Here is a 27,251-nt window from a genome sequence, read left to right as displayed (position 1 = left end):
CAGAGGCTCCTGGAAATGCTCCTGGAAATGCTCCTGCACTGTCTGAGTCCTCGCTGACGGTGTTTTCCCTCCATCCCTGGCAGAGAAGTGCCCCGTGGACAATGCCAAACTGACAGTGGTGGTGAACAACATCGCTGTGGCCGAGCAGATCGGGGAGCTGTTCATCCACTGCAAGTACGGGTGCCGAGCCGCGGCCAGCAGCAAGCCCACCGCCTTCGAGGTGGACCCCCGCGGCTGCCCCTTCACCATCAAGCTGAGTGCCAGGAAGTAAGTGCCCTGTTCCAGCCTCTCCAGGGAAGGGGCTGTGCCAGCCCATCACACCTGAGCTGCCCTGCGGCTCCGGGGCCGTGCAGCTCCTGCCAGCGCTGCACTGCTGGGCTGTGCCGGCAGTGGGAGTGGGCAGGGGGGGTGGAGGGGATAAACCAGTCTTGGGATGGTGGTACATGGGCTGGTCTCAGGGGAAGGACGCTGTTCTCTGCTCCCAGCTCACCTGTAGTGCCAGCACTGGGACAGGGACCCTGTGAGAGCAGCCCCCTCACATCTGGGATGAAACACTGTGGTGTGGTCAAGCAGAGAACTTGGGATTCTTTTTGTGAGAGGAACCCTCCCCATCCCAAGTGCATTCCCTGTTTTCCTTATCATCTGGCTGTTGCCTGTTGTTTGTGAGTGCCTGAAGGCTCAGCCCTTCAGCTGCAGAAGGGGATGTGCCCTGTGTAAACATGGCCTGTTATTACTCCCCATTTTCTGGCCAAATGAGGATTAAAAGCTGGAACTGCAGTCTTAGAGCAGGAAGCTTTGGACCTGACAGTCTCACAGGGCTGGTTTGCTCCTTTCCTGACAGTCTATGTTGCTTCCATTAATTTCTGCTCATTGCTGATTTTCCCTGCTTGTGTTTCTCTCCATGGGCAGAGACCATGAGAGCAGCTGTGATTACCGGCCCGTGCGCTGCCCCAACAACCCCAGCTGCCCTCCTCTCCTCAAAATGAACCTGGAGGCACACCTGAAGGAGTGTGAGCACATCAAGTGTCCCCACTCCAAGTACGGGTAAGGACTTGATGCTTTTGAGTGGGGAGAGTGCACTGAGGTAATTCCTGAGCTGCCTTTTGGTCACTGCAGCCTTGGGGTGGCCCCAAGGACTCTGAGCAGCTCTCCTGAGGCTGAGCTCAGGATCACAGGTTGCAGGAGGCAGCCCCTGAACCCCTCTCCTGGTGAGAAAAGGCAGGTCACGGTGCCCAGGTGTGAGCCCAGGAGGAGGGTGAGGTGTGAGGAGGCAGAAGAACTGCTGAGGGACAGTCAGAGCATGAAGGGAGGAGGATGAGTACAAGAGTAATTCGAGCTCTGTGGCAGTGTCTTACCAACCAGGGATGATCTGCCCCAGAGGGTTCACTGTCACCAGAGCAGGGGGACAGCTCAGGGTGGGGGTTCCCTGCTTGGCTTACTGTTGCAGGAGGAGGGTTCACACAAAGGGTTGTCCAGCCAACCACCCAGGGCAGTGGTGGAATCACAATCCCTGGAGGGACTTAAAAGCTGGTGTGGCAGCTGGGGACATGGGCTAGTGGTGGGCTTGGCAGTGCTGTGGGAATGGTTGGACTCAGTGGTCTCAGAGGCTTTTTCCAGCCTCAGCAATTCTATGATTCTATGATCCTAAGACATGTCTTGGCAGAGGCAGAGTAAGACAAGTCCTGGCAGAGCATCCCTGACTCCCTGCCATGCTGCAGGCCCAAGTCAGCATCTGCTGAGGTCAGCTCCAATTTTTTCCACTGATTTTGGTGCTCCTGGTGAGCACATAAACTGACACCACACTGTCTCTTGCCCAAGATCTGCTTTTCCTTGCAACTACCCAGTCTGGTTTGGGGCCAATGCTCTGGCTGGAAGAACAGGAGCTGCTTGGCCTCCATGTTGCCCTGCAGTTGCCTGCACCCAGCAGGATCATGGGATCATTAAGGTTGGAAAAGACCTCCAAGATTATTGAATCCCTCCTTTGAAGGATAATGGACCACACTAGCCCTGCTCCTGGTGGGAAGAGCAGGACAGCCTGGGAGCCACACAGGCCTTGGAGCTCCAGTGGGGAGCCAGCTGAGCAAGGAGTCTCCATGGGAGCCCTGCTCCAGCCAGCCTCTGCCTTCCCTTCAGGTGCACATTCATAGGGAACCAAGACACTTATGAGACCCACCTGGAGACGTGCAAGTTCGAGGGTCTGAAGGAGTTCCTGCAGCAGACAGACGATCGCTTCCATGAGATGCAGGTGGCCATGGCCCAGAAGGACCAGGAAATTGCCTTCCTGCGCTCCATGCTGGGGAAGCTCTCTGAGAAAATCGACCAGCTGGAGAAGAACCTGGAGCTGAAGTTTGGTGAGTCTGCACTGGACGAGCTCTCTGGGCAGAGCTGTAGGGACAGGGAAGCTCTTTGTTTGGATGATGCATTAACAGGTCTCATTCCACGTTTAAAACTGGTGCTGAGCAGGTTTCAGGAGGTTCAGATATTCCTTGCACAGGGACAAATAGGGGTTCCATTGACTTTGCTGCCAGAACATCCTGGGACCTAATCCTGCAGTCACTGGTCACATGGCCAGTCCTAGAGATGTCTACAGGCAGCTGCCACCTTTCTCCTGTGGCTTCTTCCTGTGCAGTCCTGGGCACAGGCCCCTGTAAAAATCAGAGAGTCAAATAGCCAACAGTGCAGCCATGCTGGAGTGAGCAGGGCTCTCGAACACCTCTGCTCTGCCAGCCCTGTCCTGCTCCCAGATTTACTGGTTCTTCAGCATCCAGGTACAACTTCCACTTGAGGAGCAGGCACCCTCCTGCTTTCCTGGCCGATAGCAGCAGTGTGTCCTCCCTCCATGGTCAGAGGCTGGGTGGCAGTTGGGTGTCCTCTGCCTGTTCCCTGGGATGCCTTCAGTGGCTCTGCAGTGACTGTGGGCCTGTCCTTCTCTTGTAGACGTTCTGGACGAGAACCAGAGCAAGCTGAGCGAGGACCTGATGGAATTCCGCAGGGATGCCTCCATGCTGAATGTGAGGAGGGGCCCTGGGATTGCATGGAGTTAGCTGGCTCTGCTCCTATAGGCTTGTCCTGCAGTGGGAGAAGCTCTGGGGTCTCCCCTGCTTGCTGGCTCTGCTCACCCCAGGTTTGGTTTGCCTTTGCTGCAGTTGAGGTCTGGGGGAGGGTTTGAGTTAGAGGCAGCCCCATGAGCATGTGCTGGTCACAGCATCTAAGCTGCTGCTGGAGCTGGCTCTGCTGCCTTTTCTCAGCCTGTTGTTGCTCTGGGAATGGGTTAGCAGAGGAAAGGAGTCCTGCAGCAAGGGAAGAACCCTCTGCTCCAAAGCCTGGGCCTTTTACACTTGCCAGGGACACCGTACCCTTCTCCCTGCTTGTGGAAAGCTCACAGGGCTTGTTCTGTTTTTCAGGATGAGCTCTCACACATCAATGCTCGGCTCAACACGGGCATCCTCGGATGTGAGTACCCCTGTGGGCTCCCTCCCCTGGGGCTGGGTGTGGGTGGTGGCCCAGGGAGCCCTTTTGGGCGGTGCTTACAGGAGTGCAGAGGAACAGCACTGTCCTCACACCTCTCACCTGCCCTCTCCTTTCTGCAGCTTATGATCCACAGCAGATCTTCAAGTGCAAGGGGACCTTTGTGGGCCACCAGGGCCCCGTGTGGTGTTTGTGTGTGTACTCCATAGGAGACTTGCTCTTCAGTGGCTCCTCAGACAAAACCATTAAGGTAAGAGCTTGTCTCTTCCGTGCACCTTCTGCACTGTCACGTGGGAGAGAAGCTGAGTTCAGTTTGTGGGGTTGGGGGGATGTCACTTCCTAAACTTTCTCCCAGAGAATCTTAAATGATTCTTTGTGATTATAGTTGGGCAAAAGTTCTCTGCGAGGAAACATTACTTGATGGTGAAATTGAGAGTACGAGTTATTTTTGCAAAGCCCAGATTAGAATCTCATTCCTGCTGCTGCTGGATTTGCTTTATGTGGTGTTTAGGGTATTCAAGCCTATTTCAGCTTCTGATTTTATTTTCCTTTGTTGTAAAAAGTCATCTTAGAACAAAGCATTTGTCCCTGATCCAATGTGTCCTTTTCCCATTTTATGGCGTGTTTGTTTTCCTTTGTCCTGTTTGCAGTAACTCAAACTGACAGCACTGCTCTGGTGCAGCCTAAACAGCCCTTCCCAGTGCCACTGTGGTGGCTGCTGGCTGGGCAGGGGACCCCCATGGGCTGCCAGACTAATCCTGCCAGAAGCAGAGCTTTGGTTTAGTTTCCTTGGTCTTAGAGCCACATGGAAGAAAACAGATATTGTTGTACTTTAGGGAAAGAGAACTCCCCTGTCCTGGCTGCACATTCCTTCCTGAGAGAGCAGAGTGTGCTCAGGGGGAAACCTTTGCAGTGGCAGAGGAGGCTGTGCTGTGCCACTGGAGCCCTGGGACAGGGTGGGAATTGCTGAAGCAGGAGCCTGAGAGCTGCTCCTCTGGTTCAGTGTGTTTGAGGAGGACAGGGCTGCAGAGGGCTGATACCTGCTGCTGGCCTGGGTCTCACTGGCTTCAGCCTGACCCTTTGCAGTAGATTTCCTTTCCCAGACAAGTGTATCCGTGCCCAGGGCCCGGCAGGCAGTGCCCAGGTGACAGACAGCCTGTTTCCTCCTTCCGCTGCTGACATCCTGCCCGCTCCCCAACTCCTGCCTTGTGTTTCCTGTTAGGTGTGGGATACCTGTACCACATACAAGTGCCAAAAGACCTTGGAGGGTCATGATGGAATTGTACTGGCTCTCTGCATCCAGGGGTGAGTGGAGAGGGACATCTGCCCCTGGGAAGAGCAGGGCAGAGCATGGGGGCTCCTGAGCATGCCCTGACAGTTCCCATCCTCTGTCCTGCACGGGCCAAAAATGTGCATGAGAGGCACATCTTGCCTCTTTGCTTTTTAAAAACGGACAAAGCAGCATCTTTCTGGCATCCCCTGTGTCCTGGCTGTGTCCCTGGTCACCAGCAGGGTGCTTGGCCTCCTGCTCCAAGGGCCAGTCCAGCCTGGCCTCCCACAAGCCAGGAGCCCCGCTCTTGGGGTGGGCATGTCCCAGTGAGGCTGTGGGGCTGCAGCTCCTGGCCCAGACGGTGCCTGGGGATGAGCTGGGACCCTGCACATGGCTCTGTCCTTCCCTGACCCCCCTTTGTCTTCTGGTGACATTCCAGGAACAAGCTGTACAGTGGCTCTGCTGACTGCACCATCATTGTGAGTACCCAGACCCCGCTCTGCAGCCGGGATGGGAGAGCCACAGGCTGCTCACGAGCAGGGACCTTCTTCTGGAAGGCTCTTCAGCTGCCAGTGGTGTGGGACTGAAAACCTGTGTGTGCTGTATCCACTGCCTTCAGCCAAGTCACTCATGGGTTGGATTGGGGGGTTTCCTGCAGGCTGGATTTCCCAGTCCCTGCTCCTGTGTGGGGAGCAGGAGGCTGGTGCTGTGAGGTGGGACAGGGTGATTGGTCCTGGTCAGCCAGGACAGTGGCTCAGATGAGTGCCCTGTCCTACCTGTATGTCATTCCCTGCCTCCAGAGGCAGAGAGGAAGGGCCTCAGCACAAGGGACCTGCCCTGCCCCTCATGGGTGCTCCTGCTTAGTGGGTTTGGCAGTGCTGGAGGAAGGGTTGGCCTCGATGATCTCAGAGGGCTCTTCCCATCTAAACCATTCCGTGATTCTGTGATTGTCCTTTGCAGGTCTGGGATATTCAAAACCTGCAGAAGGTGAACACGATCCGAGCACACGACAATCCTGTTTGCACTTTGGTCTCCTCACACAACATGCTCTTCAGCGGCTCCCTCAAAGCCATCAAGGTACAGCTCAGGGGGCTCCTCCGGGGCTGGTGTGGGACCAAGGGTACAAACTGTCAGGCAGAAGTGTCCAAACAGGAAGGAAGTGGCATTTTGGTCTGTAGGTGACCTTGTTGCTATGCTCTCATGAGCCACAGAGAAGCCAGCACTGCAGAGGTTTAGCCCATGCTCTGCAATCAAGTCAAAGGTGTTCTGGGACCTGGCTGCAAAAATACTTTATTTCTTCTAACTCTGTAAACCTGAGCCTGCAGGTGGAGTATCCTGGCAGTTCCCAAGTGTGTGTGTCCTCGGGCCCCCAACAGACCTGTTCAGACCATTAGGAATCATGTCTGGGCTCCAGAATTGGCTGGGGATTCAGGCTGCCTGTTTTGAAACCGCCTCCAAAGGATCTTGAGTCTGCATTCTCTACCTAAAACATGCAGAAATCAGGGAACAGCTTTGCAAGCTGCCCTTTAAAGCCTTGGCTGGATTCCCATGGTTCTGCTTCCAGCTCCTGGTGAGGCAGCTTATGGGCCCGTCCATCTGTAAGAGGATGTGTGCTCTTTTCTTTAACTGGGGCCTGCACTGGTTCAGCTCTGGAGAGAGCTCAGGGCTGGGGGAGCAGCCAGACTGAGCAGAAGGAGAATATGGGGCCTTTTGGGTTTGCCATCCCCAGCCACTTCCTGCCAGATGAGCTGAGCAGGCCAGGAGTGCTGCTCAGAGTGGGGACTGAGATCTGTCAGTCCCTGCGTGCCAGGGGCTGGGAGTGGGAGCTCAGGGCAGTTCCTTACTGCAGCTGTGGTTTAGGTTTTCAAGCCCATGGCTGTGCTAGGGAAGGGTCTCTGCCAGCAGTAATGCAGTCTCCAGGCTGGCTCCCTCAGGGAACCTGCTGACTCAGCAGCTGTGTTTTATCTGCACATCCGTGGGTTCAGGCCATTCCCAGCGGGCAGCAGAGCTGGCACAAGGATCCCCACAGAAGCTGTGAGGGCCTCTGGAGGGGTGGGGAGCACTGGCCTTGTTCTGCCCAGCCCCCCTGGGATTCTCCTCCATGTCTGTGTGTGTCTGTGCTTTCTACAGGTCTGGGATATTGTAGGTACCGAGCTCAAGCTGAAGAAGGAGCTGACAGGTCTCAATCACTGGGTGCGAGCGCTGGTGGCTTCCCAGAACTATCTGTACAGCGGATCCTACCAGACCATCAAGGTGGGGCCCTGGCACTGGTGGGACCCAGCGGCTCTCCCTGTGCCCCTCTGTGCTCTGCAGCCTGGCCTGGAGGAGCAGGACGAGGCAGCTGCTGAGATCTGAGAGGACTGCTGGCATGGGATGACTGACATGGGATTCTCCCGTGCTGATTGCATCTCTGCAGGCTGGGCCTTGGGAGCTGCTGGGGAGGCTCGCTGGGATAAACTGGGCCCTCAGCCCTGGCGCCTCTGCGGCTGCCGCAGCCTTATCTGTGCTCCCACTCCTGCTGATAACAGGGCAAGGTCACTGTCTGGCTGCAGAGTTACCATAAATCTGTGAGGGTTCCCAGTGCCCTCCCCACTCTGTGCTGGCTCAGGTTTTGATGAATACTTCACCTCTCAGCATCTGGGGGACACAGAACTGGAAGTCGCCCTCCTCCGTGCTAATAAATCCCTGGTAATTTGTCTGCACCAGGTTTTAGTGCTATCAAGGAGTGGGTTGTGTGTGCACATGTGTGTGTAGTCATACACACAGGGTGAGCAGTCTCCAAAACGTTTTCAGCCTGGATGTTCAAAGCTGGGCAGCCAATTAAGACAGCATGGCTTTGCTCATCATCAGTTCTGAACATTCCCAGCTGGATAGATTTGTCCTTGAAGGTGTGATCTGGGCACACACGGAGCCAGGCTGACTCAGTGCGTGGCAGAATGGCTGCAAGAGATCTCACCCCTGGAGAGGGGTCCCTGCACGGGTCTCATCCTGCCTTTGCTCCGGTGTCTCCTTCAGATCTGGGACATCCGCAACCTGGAGTGTGTGCACGTGCTGCAGACGTCCGGGGGCAGCGTGTACTCCATCGCCGTGACCAACCACCACATCGTGTGCGGCACCTACGAGAACCTCATCCACGTAAGGAGCGGCTGGGATGCGTTCCTGGCAGTGGGGCTGGGGCACAGGGGCTTGGAGATGGGCACCTGGCCCTGCCTGTCCCCTCTGGCACACCTGGAGCGGGGGGCACAGCACCCACCCTGGAGGTGGAGGTGGAAACACCTCTCGGAGGAGAGGGCGGTGGCCTCATCCCGGCACAGCCCCGAGCCCAGCTCTTCCCCCGCAGGTGTGGGATATAGAGACAAAGGAACAGGTCCGCACGCTGACGGGGCACGTGGGGACAGTCTATGCCCTCGCTGTCATCTCCACACCAGATCAAACCAAAGTCTTCAGCGCATCGTACGACCGGTCGCTCAGGGTACGTGTGCGGGGCCGGGCAGCTGCCCACGGCAGTCTGTGACAATGGGGGATCCCCACAGACAGGGATCCCCATCCCTCGGTGTGGCACCTGCCTCGGAGCCTGTGGCGTGAGATCCCCCTTCCCTGCCGGTGCTGCGGGTTGTGGCGCTGGCTGGGCTGACGCCCGCCGTGTCCCCTCAGGTGTGGAGCATGGACAACATGATCTGCACCCAGACGCTGCTGCGGCACCAGGGCAGCGTCACCGCCCTCGCCGTGTCCCGCGGCCGCCTCTTCTCCGGCGCTGTGGACAGCACTGTAAAGGTGGGTTACCCCAGCCTGCTCCAGGGTGGGGTGTGCTCTTCCACTGCTGGAATTGGGGCACTAAATGAGTCAGGAATTGTTTTCAAACAGACTGACAGGAGGTTGTAGCAAGGTGGGGGTCAGCCTTTTCTCCCAGGCAGCAAGTGACAGGACAAGAAGCTGTGCTAGAGGAGGTTCAAGTTGGACATCAGGAAGAATTTCTTTCGCTGAAAGGGTTGTTAAACACTGGAATGGGCTGTCCAGGGAGGTGTCCAAGAAATGACTGGACATGGCACTCAGTGCCCTGGACTGCGTGACAAGGTGGGGATCGGGCACAGGGTGGACTCCATGGTCTCAGAGGTCTTTTCCAACTAAATGGTTGTGGGGTTCTGTGACATGAGGGGGTGGTTCTCAACGGGTGGGAGGCTTCAGTCCTGGCAGGGTGTTGTGGATGCTGGCAGCCCAAAGGGAGGTGCTGTGGGAGGATGAAGAGAAGCCCCCAGAGCTGCTCTGGAGTCACTGCCATGGGTTCCCTTGTCTCCGCAGGTCTGGACATGCTAGTGAGAGCGTCACACTAGTCCTGCACACTGAAAGACCAAAAACTCTCCCCTCCATCGGCCTGTGGGTGGCCACATCCTCTGAAATGACTGCTGCAGCTCCTCCTGCACCAACCACTGCCTGCTGCTGCCCCTGGGCCGGCCCCCCCGCAGGGATCCTGGCTGGCGGCTCTCCCGACGGGTCTGCCCTATGGATGCTCCAGACGTTCCCCCAGACCTACCTTCGATGATTGGAAAAGCAGAGGAAGCAATTCCAGTGCCAGTTCCCTCCTCTGCCTGCGTCCCCCCAGCTGGGGACACCCCCTGGGGCCAGGGCTGGGGTGACTCTGGGCCCCGGGCCGGGCGAGTGCAGCCCTTGGCCAGTGACGGGACTGGACGGGTCAGCGTGCCCCAGTGGTGACACTGGGAGGCTGCTCCTCTGGCCATGGTAGGACTGAGCATTAGGGCCTGCCCTGGGTGGGCACCCGACCCCTTTCTGTCTCTAGTATTTAATTTTACTGCCAAGGCGCCGGGCCGACCCATCCAGGAAGAGGTGTTTCCTTGAGTAGCCAGGTACGATTTTTATGCCACAGCTAGTTCTCAAATCAAGTTCCACAAGCCCATTGTTCACCACCCTGTAATAATGGTCTCCACATTAAAGACAAAAAGCCTCCGTTGCATTTTTACTCACATTTTCTACTGTTTTTAAGATTGTAATATAGATTTGATTATTTCTTCATTGACAATAAAAGCAGAAAGAGTTGTTCCTGCCCAGCGTGAGTTATTGCAGGGAGCCAGCGACCAGCACTGGCCCTGTGGGGTGAAAATTGGGATGCAGGGACCAGGCACCTGACAGCAGCTCCCAGCCAGCCAGGCCCCAGCACCCCACAGAGGCACCCAAGGGTGCCCTCGGACCGTGCAGCACAAACCCCCCACACAACACCGAACACCCGGCATGACAACCACGCCACGAGGACTCGGGATGCTCTGGGGACACAAAACAGTGGTGGCAGCCCGGCAGGGGTTTTATTTTTTTTATTTTTCTTTAAATATTGGTTGCCAGACTTGGTATAGGAGCAAACGTCTTCACAGCACCACGAGCCATCTACTATTCAGAATAGGAAGAATAAGGACGAGTAGAGGTGAAATCTAAGCACAGAAGAGCAGGGAGCAGCACCAAGATGCAGAGCTGGACAGATGGGATACAATACAGAGTCCATAACTTAATAATAAAAAATATATATATGTATATATCCATCATGTAGAACTTTATGGATTTTTTTTTTTTTAGATACATATTTGTTTTTATTTTCAACAGATATTTTCAGGCGGGTGATTTTATTTTTTTTTTAATTATTTTTAAAGTCTTTTTTGTTTGTTTTTGATTTTTTGTGGTTTTTTTTAAAAGAAATTTCAAAGTTGTGCCAAACACATCTGGATCAGCGACCACAACGGGAGAGACAGGGAGAGAGGGAAGGGGGGAGAGGGAAGAGGGCAGAGGGAAGGGGGGAGAGACCACTCTACGTCTCAAGAAAAGAAAGGAACAGCAACACTTTTGTTTGGAAACCACAAGCAAAAAATGCATTCATCAGGACTCAAGCGACTGAACCAGACTCCAACTCCAGTTTATACAGGAATATACAGCGGTGCATCCCGGAGGACGCACGCGAGCACACGCACCCCGCGTGCACACCCACGCACACCACACACACCCCAAACAAATACCGACGGCAAAAACAACCAGGAGAAACGGAACCAAACCCCGAAGACACTCCAAAAGAAATGAAACACCTCCAGTGTAAGAATTAACAAAAACCTCCATAAAACAAGGCACATCCTTTGAGTTCGTAACGGTGGAAAAAGAAAGACGCGACACTGAATCCCAACGGAAAACCCGACCAGAACCGCTCGCACGTACCTTCCACCCAGAGAAAAGGTAAATATTGTGCTACTCGTAGAATGAGTTTGCCACAAGACACACAGCTTAGTATAATCTAATAGTTTTTCTCAAGCTAAAATCCAGTTTTCTCTTGATTTCTTTTAAACTGCTTTATATATAATTGCTAATATTTTAAAATCTTTTAAATATATATTTGTTAAAGTTTATTTCTTTTTATTATTTTGGGGGTGGGGAAAATCTGCTTTATATCTTTTTTTTTTTTTAATTATTATTTTTTTTCCCCCTCCAATAAATTAATACTTCTTTTATAGCTTATCACCGTCCTGTCCCCGGGCGGGGAGGGGCCGGGCAGGGGCACGTCCTGCTGCCCCCGGGGAGCCGCCAGCCCGGAGCTGCCCTGGCCGCCCCCGCCAACCCCAACCGAGAAAGAAAACAAAGTTTAAAAAATAAAATTAAAAACGGAGCAAAGAAACCCAAGTGCATTTGCCCACCCGGTCCCGCCACCTGCAAACGCCATCAGTGCCACGTGGCTGGCGGAGCCACTGCCGGGGCCGCCGGGCAGGGCTTGTGCTACATTCGGGTCGCGGTGACCCGCGGCGCCAGGGCTGGCAGGGCACGGGTGGCCACCAGACAGGGAGGTCGGGAGCCCCCCCAGAGCCTCCCAGAGCCCCGGCAGCGGTTCGGTCCGGACGTGTTGCTTTGTTTCTTCTGTTGGGTTTTATTTTTGTGGGTTTTGTTGTTGTTTTTTTTTGCTTCTGCAAAAGGGAGTCCTGCCGGAGCCGGCGCCGAGTCCGTGAGCACAATCCTGAGGTATCTTCTTCTTTGTGCAAACCCCGAGGGACGGGATGTCCGGGAGGGGACGGCTGTACAGAGGGGACGGGGGGAGGGCGGCGGGGCCGGGGGGTCGTGGATCGTTGTGCCCTTGTGCCCACGTAAGCCCTGAGGTTCGCGGGGCCCTGGCGCCCCTCACTCCAGCATGGCATCCAGCTGGTCCGCCAGGTCGTCGAACATGCTGCCGATGTCGTCCAGGATGCTCACGGTGCTCTTTGACTCCACGGCCGAGCTGGGGAGTGACCGGGACAGATCAGGGCCACACACAGGATGAGGACACCACACAGCCCCCGCCACGCCGTGCCACAGCCCTCCTGCCCCACTGCCGTGCTCAGCACTGTGCCCCAGTGTCACTGCCCACACAGACCGCAGTGCTGCTACACAGCGGTCTGGCTCAATGTCCCCAGTGTCCCCTCTCCAAGGCAGCCCCCAGTGCACCCGCATGCCCACACTGCTCCATCACGGTGTCCCCCAACGTCACCTCCCCAGTGCAGCTCCAGAGAAGGTCCCTGATGCTCCACCACTGTCCCCAAGAATCCCTCCTGGCACCATCCTACTCCCACCACAGGGCCACATCCCAATCCCTGCCCGCAGTGCTTGTGGCCTCCTGTGCTCAGTGGCACAGCACAGTCCCGCACCCTCCCCGTGGACCAACCACCCCCTGTAACCCCTTACTCTGCCTGACTGTCCTCCTGCTTGATCTTCTCCTCCACGGCCTGCAGCGCGGCAGCCAGGGACGCGCTCGTCTCCTCCAGCTTCTGCTGCGCCAGCTCGGGGCCGGCGCTGTCCACAGAGGGGCTGGCGATGGTGGAGCGCGGCGGCTTCACCGGCACCTGCTGGGGCTGCGCGCCGGGCGAGAGGGGCTTGGCAGGGCTGGAGCAGAGCGAGGGCGGGGTGCTGGAGGGCTTGCTGCCCGCGGGGCCCAGCTGCCGGGCGGGCGACGGGGCTGGCGTGGAGCTGGCGCTCACCGACTGGATGGCGGCGTGGGGCTTGGGGGGCTTGGGCGCCGTGGGGGGCGGCGTGGGCTTGGGGGACACCGGGGGCGGCGTGCCATGGACCCGCTTCACCTCTGTGGAGAAAAGGGACAGGGGCAGGAGGGCGGCAGGGCCAGCTGGGACCCCCGGCCTCCGCCCCGGGGAGTGCCTGTCCCAGGGATCTGGTGGGGCACCTACCTGGGCTGCCGGGGCTCGGGATGGGCACCTTTTTGGGGACGGGCACTGGCGGCCCAGGCACCTTCTGTGGTGGCTGCGTCAGCACGGGCTTGGGGGACACCGGTGGCTTGAAGGGCTTCTTGGGCTCGGCAGGTGGTGGGATGTAGTCGGGGCCGTCGGAGCGGGCGGCAGGCGGCAGGGTCGGGGGTGGCTCAGCCCCGCTCAGCTCGGAGGCCGGCCGCCGCTTCACGGTGCCGGTGCCGTTCTGGTACACGGCGAGTGTGGCCGGCTCCAGCGCCGGCTCCTTGTCCTTGGCCTTGGGCCGGCGCTTGACGGTGTCGGACTCGGTGAGGACGAAGCGGACGCCGTCCTGCTGGCTCTGCCTGGCCCGGATCCGCCGCTTGAGTGTGGCACTGGCCTCCACCTTGGCCAACTCCCCGTGGCGGTGGGCTGGGGACAGCCCCTCACTCGCCTCCCCCCGGGCTGGCCCCAGGGGCCTCGGCCGCTGCTTGATGGTGAGGGTGCCCTCCTCGGCGAAGGGGATGCCGTCGGGGGAACCGCCGCGCTCCACCCGCAGCCGCTCGCCGGGGCTGTCGGCACCCGCCTCCGACCGCACGCTGTCGGCGCGCTCGCGGCGGGCGGCTGCCACCAGCCCGGTGACAGGGCCGCTGATGGTCCGGCGCCGGTTCACCACCTCCCCGTCCAGCCCGATGGCCTCCTTGTGCTTCACGGTGGCCAGCACGGTGGCCACACGGGCACGGTCGGGGCTGCCCGGCGGGGGCCCCGGTTGCAGGTAGTAGCCGTCGGGTGCCTTGGCCGGCCCAGGCCCACCGGCCACGTGCGGTTTCTGCAGGGCCAGCGCGCGGGCCCCGCCGCCGATGGAGGACATCTCCAGCATGGCCGCGATGCTGCGCACGCTGCCGGCGCTGCCCGTGTCCACGCTGCCGCCCAGGTCGCTGGCCCGCCGCTGCTCCCGCCGGCTCTCCCCCTCAGCGCTCGGGGGTCCGACGGCCGCCTCGCCCTCACCCTCCTTGGGGAAGTCCTCAGCCATGCCGGCGCTGGAGATGGCGGAGCTGGAGCGCTTGGGAGGGGGTGGGGGGGGTCCCTTCTTCTTGGGACGGACGGCGAAGGACTGGCTGCGGTTGACGTTCTTGTCTCCACCGGCGGCCGCCCGCACTGAGTGGCTGCGGCCCACGCGCCGCTGGACGGTGGCGTAGGGCCCCGCGTCCGGCACCAGCAGCTCGTCCCGCTCCTGCTCGCTGTCGGAGGCGGCGTAGCGGTTCAGGCTGTGTGCCCGCTTCTTCGGCCTCCCCGGCTCCTCCTCGCCCTCGCTCGCCGGAGGCAGGCACAGCACCGGTACCGAGACGGGCAGGACGGGCACGCCCGGCGGTGCCCCCTCGCCCTCGGCAGGCTGCGGCAGGACGTAGGCGAAGCCGCGGTGGGTGGGTGACTGGGGCAGGGAGCGGGGTGATGCGGGGCGCTCGCCGGGCGGCAGCAGCTGCGGGGTGGGTTTCACCTTGGCGGTGGCGTGGGGCACAGCTGGCCCTTGTGGGGAGGGGGGCCGCGCCTTGCCAGGGGTCTGTGGCGGCGTCAGCTGCCCAGTGGAGGGCGGGAAGGGCTGCCGGGGTTTGCCGGGCACCGGTGGCACGCTGGCACGCTTCACGGGGTGGCCGTGCCGGGGCGGGCGCCCCTCCTTGGCTGGCGCAGGTGGGCCCTCACCGGCCCCCTCCGCCAGGTATTCCTGGCTCTTGGAGATGGCAGTGGCAGGGGGACCCCGCGGGCCGTCCCCCAGCAGCTCCTGGGAGCTGCTCATCAGCCTGGCACGGCCACCCAGGCCCGGCGGCGAGCGGTAACCAGGGGCCGCGGCGTTCACCCCCTTCTCAGGGGGCTCCTCGGGGCCTTCGCCCGTCATGGCCACCTGCAGCTCGCTGCTGAGCTCGCTGTCCTGGAAGGTGGTCATCTTGGGCGACTGGCACTCGGGTGGCTCCGGCGGGGGGGACTCAATGGCCAGCACCTCTGGGCACGGCCCCGACGCCTTCCTCTTCAGCGTGCCCGGCTCGTACTTGCCCAGCTCGGCACGCTGCAGCTCCGCCAGCTTCTTCACCGCCAGCATCAGCTTCTTCTGGTGGCCTGGGGGTGGCACAGGGCATCAGTGTCACCGCCAAGGCCACCGCAGCCAGCGCTGCACACAGGGCCTTACCCAGCTTGGTGATGCCGATCTCCTGCAGGTCCTCCCAGGTGATGTCGGTGATGAAGTCGATGTTCTCGTAGCCGTTCTCCACCAGCACCTTGTAGTACTGGGACAGGCCAATCATGGAGAGCCACAGCGCCAGGTTGGCCTGGGGTGGGGCACAGGGCATGGCTCAGCACTAGTTGGCACCAGGGTCTGGTTCTGGCAGCCCCAGCCCCCCACCACCTGCAGTATGCAGGAGATCCCATCTTGTGGGGGTACCACAGCTCCAGGACACTTCCCTTGTCCCTGCGCTGTCCCTGTGCCCCACAAGCACCCTGGGCCATGCCCAGCCCTGTTTCCATGGGAAGCCCCTTGCTGCGTCCAGCCCCATTCCCACGGGAAGCCCCTCACTGTGCCCAGACTGATGGGGCAGGAGGGGTGTCAGGAGACACAGTGTCACATCCACCTGCTGACAGCTGGCACCAGCCTGACAGTCCCTGCAGAGCTGTGGGGAGGGACGTGAGCAGCTCCAGGATGTGTGCATCATCTGGCAGCAGTGAGCCAGCTCCCACCCTCGTCCCCCTGTGCCACCCCCTCCCTGGAGGGGATTAATTGTCCCGGATGTGGCTTCAGCCCTCACCGGTTTGTACTCCGGCAGCCACTCGGGGATGCTGAGGTTGTTGATCTCGGACGCGATCTTCTTCCTGTGCCCCGGCTTGGTGACGCCGATGGCTGTGAGGTCCTGGGGCACAGAGAGGGGTCAGTGCCGCCCTGATGCAGCCCCGCCTCCCTCCCTCGGCCCCACAGCCTCACCTCCGGCGTCATCCGGCTAATGGTGGTGATGTCGTAGCCGGCGTTGATGAAGTTGGGCGCGTAGAGCTGCAGCTGGAACTTGCAGAGCCACTGGTACACGGCCTCTGAGCTCTGGGGTGAGAGGGACAGATGGATCGAGGCAGCTCTGGGGACAGGGACCCACCACCCCTGTCCATGTCCCCACCACATGCTCCCCATGGCACCCATGATTCCCACTCACCTTCCCCTCTGATGGTGGCTCCATTTTCTTCAGCTGGGGCTCGGCGGGGGGCTGGGGGGCGTAGGGGGAGCTGGCCACGCTCTGCGACCGCGACGAACCTGCCGGAGGGGCAGCGGTCAGTGGGGGCCTCCCACCCCTGGGCTCCGGCCAAGCGGAGAGGGGACTCGAGCCCCTGCCCCATGTGGGATGCCATGGCCACAGCCTCCAGCTTGGCAGGGCCAGGGCAGGCACAGGAGAGTGACACCTGCCCCAGCACAGCAGCCCGGAGCACCCTGGGGAGCCCTGGACAGGGGGTCTGCTCCTCTGGGATGGGTGGGTGAGCCCCCAGCCCAGTCAGGGGCTGCTGTGCCCTCCATCCCACCCTCCATCCCAGACCTCTCCATCACAGCACATGTTCCTGGCTGCCCCTCTCCCCCAGGCAGCGGCCAGAGGGGTCCCACTGCCCAAAACTCTCTGGCACCGCGCCTCCAGCCCCATCACCAACCAGGCAGGCTGGCATGAGCTACTCACCACTCGGGACACCCACACAGGCACTCTACGGTACCACCCTCCAGCTGGGGGTGATGGGGGCTGCCCTGAAATTGCTGCCTCATATTTCTGACCAGGATGAGAAAGAGCAGACCCTTCCTCCCACCAGTAACTGCATCCTGCATGTGTGTGTGTGTGTGTATATGTGTGTGTGTGTATATGTGTGTGTGTGTGCATCCCCCTGCTCTGTGTGTGCATCCCTGATCTCTGTGTATTTGTGTGTGTGTGTGAGTGTGTGTGAGTGTGTGTGTGTGAATGTGTGTGTGTGTGTGTGTGAGTGTGTGTGCGTACATCCTCCTTGTGTGTGCATCCTTCGGGCATCTGCATCCCACTCGCGTGGGCATCCTCCTCCCACGTGCATCTCCCTCACGTCTGCATCCCACTTGTGTCTGCATCGATCCAGCATGTTTTCCCCCCTCCTTGGCAACGTCTGCATCCCCCTCCCCGCGTGTGCAGCCCCCTCCATGTGGGCACCCCCTCTTCGTGTGCGCATCCCCCTCCCCGGGTTCCTCTCCTCGCTGCCTGTCCCTCTCCACAGCCCAGGCATCCCCCCGCGCCCACCCCCACGTGTGCATCCCCCAGGCATGTGCCACCCCCGTGGCGTGGGCACCCCCGCGGCGTGGCCATGCTCCCCGCAGCCCCCCCAGACGGCGGTGGCGGGGGACGCCCCGGCTCGGGCTCCGGCGGGGCTGGCGGGGGGCCAGGGAAGGGAAGGGGCCGGGGAGGAGCGGTGCCCCCTGCCCGCCCACGCCGCCCCCGCCCCCACGGGCCCCCACTAACCGAGGCAGGAGAAGGCCTGGCAGCAGCCGAAAGGCGAGAGAGTCATTTTTTACCCACACGTTTTTCTTCTGGCGATGGGTGCCGTGGCAATAAAAAAAAAGACAAATCCCTGGATCCACGGCACGGCCAGGGCTCCTCCTGCTCCGGCAGCCGGGCGGCCGCAGCACGCACCTGCGGGGATGTCCTGCGCCTTGGCCGGCCCATCGCCCACGGCAGACTCTTGCGCAGAAGCCTTCTGGGAAAGGACCGTTGCCAGCAGCTGAAAAACACCCCGGGAAGGGGGGAGAGCAAGGCAGGAGTGAGGCGGCGGCGGGGCCCGGGGGGCGCGGGGGGTGCGTGCCGCGGGTGCTGCGGGTGCCGTGGGTGCCGCCAGCCCGGGCAAGGGTGGGCAAGGGAGGGTTGCAGCAGATTTGGGCTGCAGCGGGGGGAGATGGAGCCGCGGGAGCAGCAGATGGTGCTTTGCCGGCGGCAGGAGCCCACGGCACCGCGGCACCCCAAATCCAGCCTGGCACATGCCCAGCCCAGGCTGCTGGTGCAGGCTGCGGGGTCCTCCGTGCCCACAAAGCAGAGTCCCCCTGGCTGGCAGCGCGGTGCGGCCCGGGGGTGCGTGGGCATGGCGGGATGCCAGGGCAGGCGGGCTGTGCCACAGCCCGGGCACGGGGCAGCCCGGGGGCAGAGCGCTCAGTGCAAGGAGGGGCTGTGTGCCATCAGCTGCGTGCCGCTGGCACCAGCGCCGTGCCGTGCCGTGCCGGGGCAGGGTGGGTGCCGGGGCAGTGCGCGATGCCGGTGGCAGCAGTGGGTGCAGCGCAGCGCAGTGCGCAGTGCGGAGGCCCCTGCGAGTGGCAGCAGAGACACGGCAGCTCCGGGTGGACCTGTGGAATGTCGTGCAGGGGGCTGAGCCCAGGCCCAGGCAGCAGCCAGGGGTCAGGCGGAGGGAACACGCTGGTGGCTGGTGGCACGCTGGGCACCGATGGGACTGCACAACACCCGCTCAGGCATCAATACCAGCTGAGGTCACGGGCAGCAACCTGCCAGGACCGGAGCAGTGTGCCACGGCAGCTGGCACGGCCCCCTCAGAGCTTGCCTTACCTTGACGCCTTCGGAGCCGGCGTGCAGGGCGTGCGCCCCGCTGCCCGCGCTCTGCCCGCTCCCCGAGCTGCGGGCAGAGGCCACGCTGCCCGTGCTGCCCAGGCTGCTGCGGTCACCACCTGCAGAGAGAGGACAGGCCATCAGGCCACTGAGCCCCACTGCCAGGGGATGCTGTGGTGTGGCCATGCCCTGCCAGAGCCCCCACCACGTCCTGGCACGTGCTCCTCGGGGACAGGGAGGGTCCCGGCCGCGCTCGCCGTACCTGCAAAGGGTTTCCGCAGCACCCAGATCTCCTCGGCGGGGGCTGGCGCGGCCGGTCCGCCCTGCGACGGCGACAGGTGGGACGGGCTCATGTCGGCCCCGCGAGACCCTTGGTGGCAGAGCAGAGAGAGTGGTCGTCAGGCGCGTGGCTCAGCCCTCAGCTCATGCTGGGGTGGGCACAGGGCGGGGGACCCACGGCCCCTGGGCCTGGTGCTGCCACACGCAGGGAGAACCCCACAGGCAGGGTGTGGGGACCCCGACTGCAGCTGTGCCCAAGGGCACCAGAGCTGTCCCCTTGGCTGCTCCCCTCCCAGGCAGCTGGCACAGGGTGACAATGACCAGCCCTGAGATGCCATCCTGCAGGGCATCCCCTCCCTGCTGTCAGGGACAGACCTGTGGTGGGGTGTCCCAATGACCCAGCTGAACCTGGGCAAGGGATGATGACAGTGTTGTCCCTGCACAGAGCAGGATGGGAGCATGACCTGGTGCGGGGAGCAAAGGAAGCTGAGCAAACTGAAGCAGTGAAACCCCAGGAACACATGGGGGACACAGCAGTGGGTAAGAGGATCTGATCCTCCTGGCAAGGCACAGCTTGAGGGTTACCCCAGGCATGGCTCCTCACCCTCTGTGCTGCCCAACTCTGCCAGGTCCTGCTTGCACCAGGGACACCCATCTCTGAGCCCAGGGGTTAACACACCATCAGATGAGATGGACAACAGCCCTATGAAACCAGTGCTGCTGCAGCCCCACCACAGCTCAGCCAACCCCCTGCCAGCCACAGGGCATTGCCACCCCACCACTGGCCACGGGGCTTTGCCACCCTGCCAGCCGTGGGACAGTCACCCCACTGCCACCCAGGCTGGTTCTGTTCACGGAGCCGCTCACCCCGTCAGCGCCGAGCGTAGGAGGGGACAGGTGATACAGGGTGATAAAGTCACTGAAGGAGCAACAAGGGGAACAAATGTCCACAACAAACTGGGCTGGGACATCCCTGAGCTGCACATGCCACGGTCACACCGAGAGGAGCCTGGGCCAGCGTGCAGCTCCGTGCGACCCCACAGGGAGAGAAAACCCCAGGGAGAAGATGTGCTGCCCTGTCCCCACTGTGAGCACAGTCACCTGGTGCTCCCCAACACAACCTCCTGTGCCGCTGCCACCAGGGAACATGCAGAGACCCTGGCCCTGGGGCAGCCCCGGGTGCACGGCCTGGGCTGCACCCCTGCGATCCCCCCACTCCTGAGTGCTCCTGACACGTAGATCCACAGCATCTGTCACCTGCCTGTGCCACAGGGATGGGCCCCAGGCTTTCACTGGGCTCTGCCAGCGCTGAGCCAGCCCCAAGAGCATCCCCCAGGAAAGCCCCCAGTGCCACAGCCCCTTCCCGCTCCGAGTGTGCAGTCCCAGTCCCAGTCTGGGCATCAAACACCCTTCAGGGAGGCTGAGATGGGCAGAGGGTCCTGTGCCCGTGGCTCTGGTCGGGGCACTGTGCTGCCAGCCCTGCCCCTGGCACAGAGCTGGGAGGGTGGTTTGGGGTCCCCACGCACCCCGGCAGGAGCGCAGGGCCGTGGGCAGAGCACAGGGACGCTGGGGCAGGGAGGGTGGGATGTGCCGACAGCGGAGCCGTGGGACACCGGCGCGGGTGCGAGGGCAGGGGGACGACGGCATGCGCGTGCCACGCGTGTGCACCCGCTGCACCCACTGCACACATGCACACGCATGCACACGCTGCATGCACACACCTGCACACGCCTGTGCACACCCGCGTGCAAACCCCCTGGCCAGGAGGGAGAGGCCGAGCAGAGAGAAAAGACTCGACACACGCTTTAAAGAAAAGAAAGAAAAATCCATGGGGAGCACGAAGCGAGCGGTGAACTACCTTGTCCATAATGCGGCTCGTCGGCACTGCTAGGGGAGAGCCTGTGATAGCCAAAGGAACTGAAAAGAGTCTGATGGGAATGTGGTGGTGGAGGTGGAGGTGGAGGCAGGGAATGGAACGGATGGGACGAGGCGTCACCGTTTAGCACAGCAGCCCCGTAAGCCGGGAGCGGGATCTTTTGGAAGTGTTGGGGGATTGTTACAGTCTCCCATGAACCTGATAATAAAACATAACAAGAGACAAAATGAAAAGAATCAAAATAATAGAGACACGCTCAGTGCCGCCGCAAAGGAAAAAAAAAAAAAAAAAAAAAAAGGAAAGGAAAGAAAACAAAAGAAAGGGGGAAAAAAAAAGCAGCAAATCAAAAAAGCAACCAAAGGGACGTGGAGAAGCCTGAACCAAGACCCAACCGATGCAGAGCCGAGGAGCAGCAGCGGGAGCTCAGCACACGCCCAGCCCGGTGCAGGGTACGGACACATCCCATGGATCCTGCACGGACACCAGGACAGCCCCACGCAGGAGGCAGCGTGGGGGCTCGTGGGGGTCCTGTTCCCCGTGGAGGCTGCAGCTGCCAGCCCTGCAGCCGAGGGGGTGGCTATGGAACCCCACAGCCTGGCTAACACTGCTGCAGGGCCAGCCACAGCCCAGGAGCCACGGACTGCAGCCCAGATCGCATTCCAGGAGCCATGGACCGCATGCCATGGCACTGGCACACAGTGACCCACTGCAGGAGGGTGGCTCTGCCCCTGCCTGTCCAGCACGTGGCACCTCCGTGGCCGGTGCAGAGTGCCCGGCAGCCAGTGGGTGCTCATGCCACCATTCCCTTGAGATCTTGTTCAAGTGCCACCATTCCCTGCCTGTGTCCCCACGATGTGGCTGCCCCCAAGGTCCTCACACCCGAGAGGGCATGAGATGGTTGATGTGGGGCCTTTCAATGCCACTGTGATGCTCCTGGCAGTGGGCACAGCCATGGGCCATCCCGAGGAGGCCATGCACTCCACCAGGAGCCTAAAGGGATGGGGATGGAATGGGGACAGGAACAGGCAGCACTGCGCAGGGGAGCAGGGTCCGACCCCTGAGATGGCCCCTGGCTGGGGAGAAGGTCTCCATGGAGCAGCATTAGGTCCCTGGCACTGATGCCCAGCCCCCTGTGCAGACCCTGAGCACCAGGTTCTGTGACCCCTCCGATGCTCTGGCCCCTCAAAAACACAGTGATGCCCCAGGGTCTCCTCATGCACCAACTTCCCAGCTCCACTCGTACCTCCCCCAGCCTGAGGGCAGCCTGGGGCTGCCCCATGAACACCCTGGGGCTGCCAGCACTGGCTCCCACAGGCACCAGGTGGGCACTGAGCCCACGTGCACAGCGGGGACATTGACCCTGCACACTCAAAGGCACCGTCCCCACGCACACGGCAGGGACACCAACCCCACATGCATGACAGGGCATCGCCCCGATTTGCTGGCACCGCCGCACCACCCCAGTCCCCAGCAGACCAAGGCAGGGCTCCCCGGGGCTGGGGGTGTGGGCACAGCCCTGAGGGGGCAGGCGGGGAGGGAGTATTTGCCTGTTCGTTTGCTTATGGCCTCCACGAGGCTGGAGGGGAAGTATCCCACGCGGTCGTTGCCGGTGCGGTTGTCGTGGATGCAGCCCTTCCAGCGCCCGTCCGCGTGCTGCTCCAGCACCTGCGGGCAGGGGCTGGGTCAGGGGCCGGCCAACACCGGGGTGTCCCGGCCGCCCCCGCTGCACTCACGGTGATGACGTCCCCGGCTTTCACGTTGAGGCTGGTCAGGTCGTAATTGTTGCAATAGTCCTTGACGGCACGGACCTGCAGGGCGGCGGAGGCGTCTGCGGGACAGAGCGGGAGCGTCACCCCCTGCCCACCCCACAGGGCTTGGCACCCCCAGCCCAGCGCCCCCCCACACCAGCATGGCCTCCACGTGCCCCCCAACGCCTACCCCGCAGCATCTGCTTGATCTCCTTGCTGGCCTGGCTGGTGGTGAACTGGTTGACGATGTCCAGAGCTGTCTGGTTGTAGGTGTTCCTGACGTGGGCGTTGATCCCGCTCTGCAACGGCACCGAGAGGGATTGGGAGGAGGCTGCCCCCTGTCCTGCCACCCCCTGGGACCCGCTAGGCCATCAGGAGACCAGCAGCTGGAGGGCACAGCTCACTGCCTTGGTGTCCCCCCCACCCCAGGACCTTCACTGCCTTGGTGTATCCCCTCCAGGATGCTCATCCCCACTCCCTGGTGGAGTTGCACAAGCTGCTCTGAGCCCCCAGCTGCAGGGTCACCTTCTTCCCGCAGTCCCTGGCTGGGTAGGGGGTGTCTGGGGGTGCTGGGGGGCCCTTACATCCAGCAGCAGCCGCACCACGTCCGTCTTGCCGCAGAGAGCCGCCTCGTGCAGCGCTGTGCCTGCCTTGGTCTGCCGGTTGATGTCGATGCCAGCCTGCAGCAGGAGCCTGAGGAGGGGCAGGGGGTCAGCAGGGCACGGGGGGGCACCGGCGCTGCCCCCCCTGCCCACAGCACCCACCGGATGATGTCGATGTGGCCGTTCTTGGCGGCGAGGTGCAGGGGGCTGGTGCCGTTGGGGTCGGTGGTGTCCCCCGGTTTGGGCTCCAGCAGCGCCGCGCACATGTTGCTGTTCAGGAGCAGTTGGACCACCTGGCTCAGCAAACACAGACGAAGCAGGGCTGCAAGGGCTGTGGGTGGCCCCCTGACCCTCCCGATGCCCCCAGCCCCGTCTCCCCTCGCGCCAGTGGCTGGACATCCCCTGCAGTGGTGGCACCGCAGGTCCCCACTGCTGGCCACCTCTGGGGCTGCCCTGGGCTTCCCCCTCGGCTGTTTAGCACCCCCAGGGACCTTGCCGTGCCCCGTCCCCTTCCAGCCCTCCTCTGGGGCATCACAACCCTGCAAGGACTTACCCCGACCCGGCCAAACTCGCACGCCAGGTCCAAGGGCGTCTTTCCCGAGTTGTCCATGATGCAGGGGTTGGACTGGTGCTGCAGGAGCATCTCCGACTGCGGAGGAGCGAGACCCGACTCGGTGAGGGCGGGGGCAGGAGGGTGGCACCATCCCCCCACCGCCCCCGTGCCCTGCCGTACCACGTCGTAGTGCCCGTGCTGTGCCGCCAGGTGCAGGGGGATCTGGCCCTCATCCGATGGGATGTTCACGGAGGAACCCGCCTTCAGCACCATTTTCATGGGCTCCTTCTTGCCCTGCCAGGCCGCGTAGTGCAGGGGCCGCATGCCTGCAGGGGCAGGACAGGCACGCCGTGAGCCCCTCAGTGTGCCCACGCACCTGGGCAGAGCCCACAGAGGGGCATGGTGGGGGGGGGGCATGGCCAGGACACCCGGGGACTCGCCTTTGTTGTCCTTGATGTCCACGGCAGCCTGGGCCTCCAGCAGCAGCGAGATGAGCTCCGTGTTGCCGTTGAGCGCCGCATGGTGCAGGGCCGAGAACCTGGGGGCCAGGGTGGAGTCAGGGTCCCATGTCCACAGCCCCTCCACCTGGCAGCATGGCCAAGAGCCTACACCCGGCTCCCTGAGGATGCTGAGACCCCACAGGGCTGAAGGTGGTGGGCAGGGTAGGCACAGGGGTGTCCCATGGAGGGTGACGGTGCCAGAGAGCCCACTCCCCACTGACCCACTTCCCCCAGCCTGGCCCCGGCAGCACGGCCACGAGCACAGATGGCAGTGGTGCCCTTGTCGGGCGCTTAGCCTGGCAATGGGGCGGGGAAAGGCCCTGGCACTGTACCCTGCTCTGCTCTAGCAGCGCCCGGCCCCAGGGCTCACGCCTGGGAAGCAGGCCAGGAGCTGACCTACTTGCTGCTCTCGGCAGTGGCATCCTCCACGTGGCTGTGCTGGCACCCACCACCCCACTGCTCTGGGCCCCGGCCACGCACAGCATCCCCAGCACATCCCTGGGGCCACCCCGGTGTCACCGGAGCATGGGAATGGGCTGTGGACCCCAGTGGGGCCCCCGGGGCTGCCTGGTGCCCTAGAGGTGGGGGGTGGGGTAACAATTCCTCTGCCCTCCATCCCCAGGCCCCCAGCGGAGGGGGACACATCCCCGTGAGGAACATGTTCTGGCCACCACGATCCCCACGGAGCTGCCGCCTGTGATCCCCGGCGGGGAGCGGCGATGTGAGCAGACAGCTTGCACAGGAGGCCGATCCCCAACGTCTGCCTGGGAAATGTCAACATTTTCCGCTCCAGCGCCCTGCTCAAATCCGCTCAAGATGGTGCAAATCGCAGCCCTCCCCGGGGCTGCCTCGGGGGCTTCCCCCGGGCACCGCCTGGCCCAGCCGGCCACGTCTCCACACGCAGGGCACCGTCCCCAGGGCAGGCACAGGGACACCAGCACGGTGCCCGCCCTCGGCGCCCGCCAGCCAGGAATCAGCCAGCACAGCAGGGATGGGGAAACTGAGGCACGGGGCTGGCTGAGCCCAGGTCAGCGGCAGGGCAGAGCACACACAGGCTGCAGCCTGGGTCTGCCCTGTGTCTTCCCAGGGGAATCCTTCCCAGGAGCAGTGCTGGAGGCTGGAGGCTCCTGCCCTGCTGCTCCTGCAGCCCCAAGCCATCCAGGATCCATAGGCAGGATACGAGCAGCATATGAGCAGGGCCCAGCGCTGCCAGGATGCTCAGCCCTCCAGCGACCTGCCAGCGCTGCAGAGCACAAGGCGGCCCATGGGGTGACGCCCCCTCGCCCTGCCCACGTCGTGCCCACCTGCCCTGCTGCTGCCCCACGCTGTGCACACCCCCAGCACAGGCGGACACGGGCCCGTGGCTGTGCCTGCACTGCCTGGGTGTGCCCACACTCACGGGCATGGCATGTGCTGGCAGCTACCAGGGGATGCCACTGCCACTACCCTGTGACGAGGATGAGGACGGACCCAGATGCTGCAGCTGCACGTTCCCCAGGGCAGGGTCTCCCATTCCCGATCCCATCCGACCCCTCTGCTCACTGCCCTTTCCACGGCCACAGCAGAGCCATCCCCAGGGACCAAGTGGCATCGTCCTGCTGGCCCGCTCAAGGGGAGGGATCGCAGGGCTGGGGGAGCCTGAGGGCACAGGGGCAGCTGCTGCCCAGCCCCACCAGCATGGCTCCCATGGCAGCCCCTCCTGCGCAGGGCCCCGGCTGCCTCCCTGTGCCGGCCGCCTCATTAGTGTGATTAGCGGGACGTGAGCCCGCGGCCCCTTTCCCACTGAGCCTGCGGCCCCTTTCCCACTGCTCCCGCCCGTTGGATGCTGACTGTGGAGTGCCAGCGGCACAGCCCGGCGGGGTCATGGCTCGCCCGCCCGGCACAACCCAGGGCTGATCCCACAGGGTCCCAAAGGGCTGGGAAAGGGGTGGTGAGATGTGGGGCACAGACATTCCTCCGCCCTTCAGCCCTCACCTCCTGCCTGCTCCGGTGCCTGCGGCAGCTCCCTGCCAGCCCTGCCGGCTCTGGGCACAGCCAGGGCCCGGCCGTCTGGGCTGATGGGGCTGAGAGCCGCGGGAGCAGACCCAGCAGCTCGGCTGCATCGCTTGGAGAGCCCGGCATTCCTGCACGGGCCAGGCTCCCATGGCACGCACACGCCTGCTCGTGGCACCCCACAGCACATCCCCCCATTTCTGTGCACCCCACAGCACACCCCCCATTTCTGTGCACCCCACAGCACACACATCTGGGCACGGGGCTCCCACTCACCCATCGGTGTCTTGGAAGTTGACATTGACTTTCTTTGCAGATCCAAGGAGCTCTGGGAGGGAGGGAAGGGGACAGCATGTTAGAGGAGGTGGCTGGGGCAGGAACACACCAAGGAGGTGACAGTTCCAGGTTTCCCTCCCTGCCAAGGTTGGGGCTCCCTGCAGCTCCACAGGGGCTGCATGAGGCTTGCTCGAAGCTGCAGGCAGGTGAAGGCAGGAGGGCTCAGGGTGGGGGTCCCTCCTAAAGGTGGCAGAGCCTGAGAGGCCCCTCCTGGCACCAGGTTATCCCATTCACCTGGTTTGCCTGGGGTTCCCTCCCAGGTTGCTTCACATGCCTGGGGCTCCAGTGTGGCCCCATGGAGCCCACAGTGGGCTGCTTTGGCAGAGCTCAGCACCCTCCCCTGCACCCCAGCACGGCCCAGCACTGCCCACCCCACGCTTCCCTGCGTGGGAAATTAAACCCCGTCGGGGCAATCCAATTAGCAGCACGAGGAAGGATGGAGCCAGATTTACATAAGATTTACCCGAAAAATGCCACTCAGGCTTTCCAGTGAGCTGCTCTTCCCCCAGCGGGAGCTGGAGCAGGGGGAGGAGGAGGAGGAGGAGGAGAAGGAGGGTGGGTGCAGCCTGGCAGAGCCCTGGGCTAGGGGCCCACGCAGCAGCGCCGTGCCCACCACAGCGAGATGGCACCGGCATGGCCACAAGTCTGTGGGAGATGACCCAGAGGTGGCACTGCCTGACCAGGAGAAGGGGCAGCCAAAGTCACTCACCCTACCATCCTCAACCCTACGTGCTCAGGGATCCTCTCCCCTGAATCCTCACTCCAGAAGCTCAGCTGGAAGCATGCCAGGGACCAGTTCGCCAGGGACAAGCTCTCGTTAGGAGAAGCCAACTGGAAGGGGCTACTTCAGGCA

The 27,251-nt window shown here is 62.1% G+C and overlaps 2 protein-coding genes across 6 annotated transcripts in view; one reads left to right on the top strand and one right to left on the bottom strand.

Moving 5' to 3' along the window:
* TRAF7 (TNF receptor associated factor 7) overlaps positions 1–9,789 on the top strand; it is a 30,609-nt gene extending 20,820 nt beyond the window's left edge. For all 4 annotated transcript variants that reach the window (XM_050317155.1, XM_050317156.1, XM_050317154.1 and 1 more), the window contains 14 exons: positions 84–267; positions 910–1,044; positions 2,134–2,351; positions 2,938–3,011; positions 3,405–3,453; positions 3,591–3,718; positions 4,691–4,773; positions 5,178–5,217; positions 5,699–5,815; positions 6,869–6,991; positions 7,754–7,873; positions 8,079–8,210; positions 8,393–8,512; positions 9,038–9,789. In XM_050317155.1, coding sequence (XP_050173112.1) covers positions 84–267; positions 910–1,044; positions 2,134–2,351; positions 2,938–3,011; positions 3,405–3,453; positions 3,591–3,718; positions 4,691–4,773; positions 5,178–5,217; positions 5,699–5,815; positions 6,869–6,991; positions 7,754–7,873; positions 8,079–8,210; positions 8,393–8,512; positions 9,038–9,052 — 1,538 coding nt within the window. In that variant the 3' untranslated portion in view covers positions 9,053–9,789. The remainder of the gene's footprint in view (positions 1–83; positions 268–909; positions 1,045–2,133; positions 2,352–2,937; positions 3,012–3,404; positions 3,454–3,590; positions 3,719–4,690; positions 4,774–5,177; positions 5,218–5,698; positions 5,816–6,868; positions 6,992–7,753; positions 7,874–8,078; positions 8,211–8,392; positions 8,513–9,037) is intronic.
* Positions 9,790–10,047: 258 nt separating this feature from the next.
* Positions 10,048–27,251, bottom strand: part of CASKIN1 (CASK interacting protein 1) — a 30,150-nt gene continuing 12,946 nt past the window's right edge. Inside the window, exons 2-21 of one of the 2 annotated variants that reach the window (XM_050317136.1) lie at positions 26,339–26,390; positions 24,011–24,108; positions 23,751–23,896; positions 23,571–23,666; positions 23,180–23,310; positions 23,000–23,108; positions 22,606–22,714; positions 22,401–22,495; positions 22,215–22,332; positions 20,650–20,865; positions 18,775–18,882; positions 18,513–18,631; positions 17,595–17,682; positions 16,116–16,213; positions 15,896–16,006; positions 15,723–15,824; positions 15,110–15,248; positions 12,931–15,039; positions 12,434–12,827; positions 10,048–11,990 (exon numbers count right to left, since the gene is read on the bottom strand). In XM_050317136.1, the coding sequence (XP_050173093.1) occupies positions 11,894–11,990; positions 12,434–12,827; positions 12,931–15,039; positions 15,110–15,248; positions 15,723–15,824; positions 15,896–16,006; positions 16,116–16,213; positions 17,595–17,682; positions 18,513–18,631; positions 18,775–18,882; positions 20,650–20,865; positions 22,215–22,332; positions 22,401–22,495; positions 22,606–22,714; positions 23,000–23,108; positions 23,180–23,310; positions 23,571–23,666; positions 23,751–23,896; positions 24,011–24,108; positions 26,339–26,390 (4,535 nt within the window). In that variant the 3' untranslated portion in view covers positions 10,048–11,893. The remainder of the gene's footprint in view (positions 11,991–12,433; positions 12,828–12,930; positions 15,040–15,109; positions 15,249–15,722; positions 15,825–15,895; positions 16,007–16,115; positions 16,214–17,594; positions 17,683–18,512; positions 18,632–18,774; positions 18,883–20,649; positions 20,866–22,214; positions 22,333–22,400; positions 22,496–22,605; positions 22,715–22,999; positions 23,109–23,179; positions 23,311–23,570; positions 23,667–23,750; positions 23,897–24,010; positions 24,109–26,338; positions 26,391–27,251) is intronic. The other variant, XM_050317137.1, reaches the window with a different exon arrangement.

This window comes from Myiozetetes cayanensis, unplaced genomic scaffold, assembly GCF_022539395.1.
Source record: "Myiozetetes cayanensis isolate MyiCay16 unplaced genomic scaffold, myiCay2020 scf20-37, whole genome shotgun sequence".
Classification (NCBI taxonomy): Eukaryota; Metazoa; Chordata; class Aves; order Passeriformes; family Tyrannidae; genus Myiozetetes; species Myiozetetes cayanensis.
Note: the sequence above shows the minus strand (reverse complement) of the source record. Positions and strands in the feature narration are given on the sequence as shown.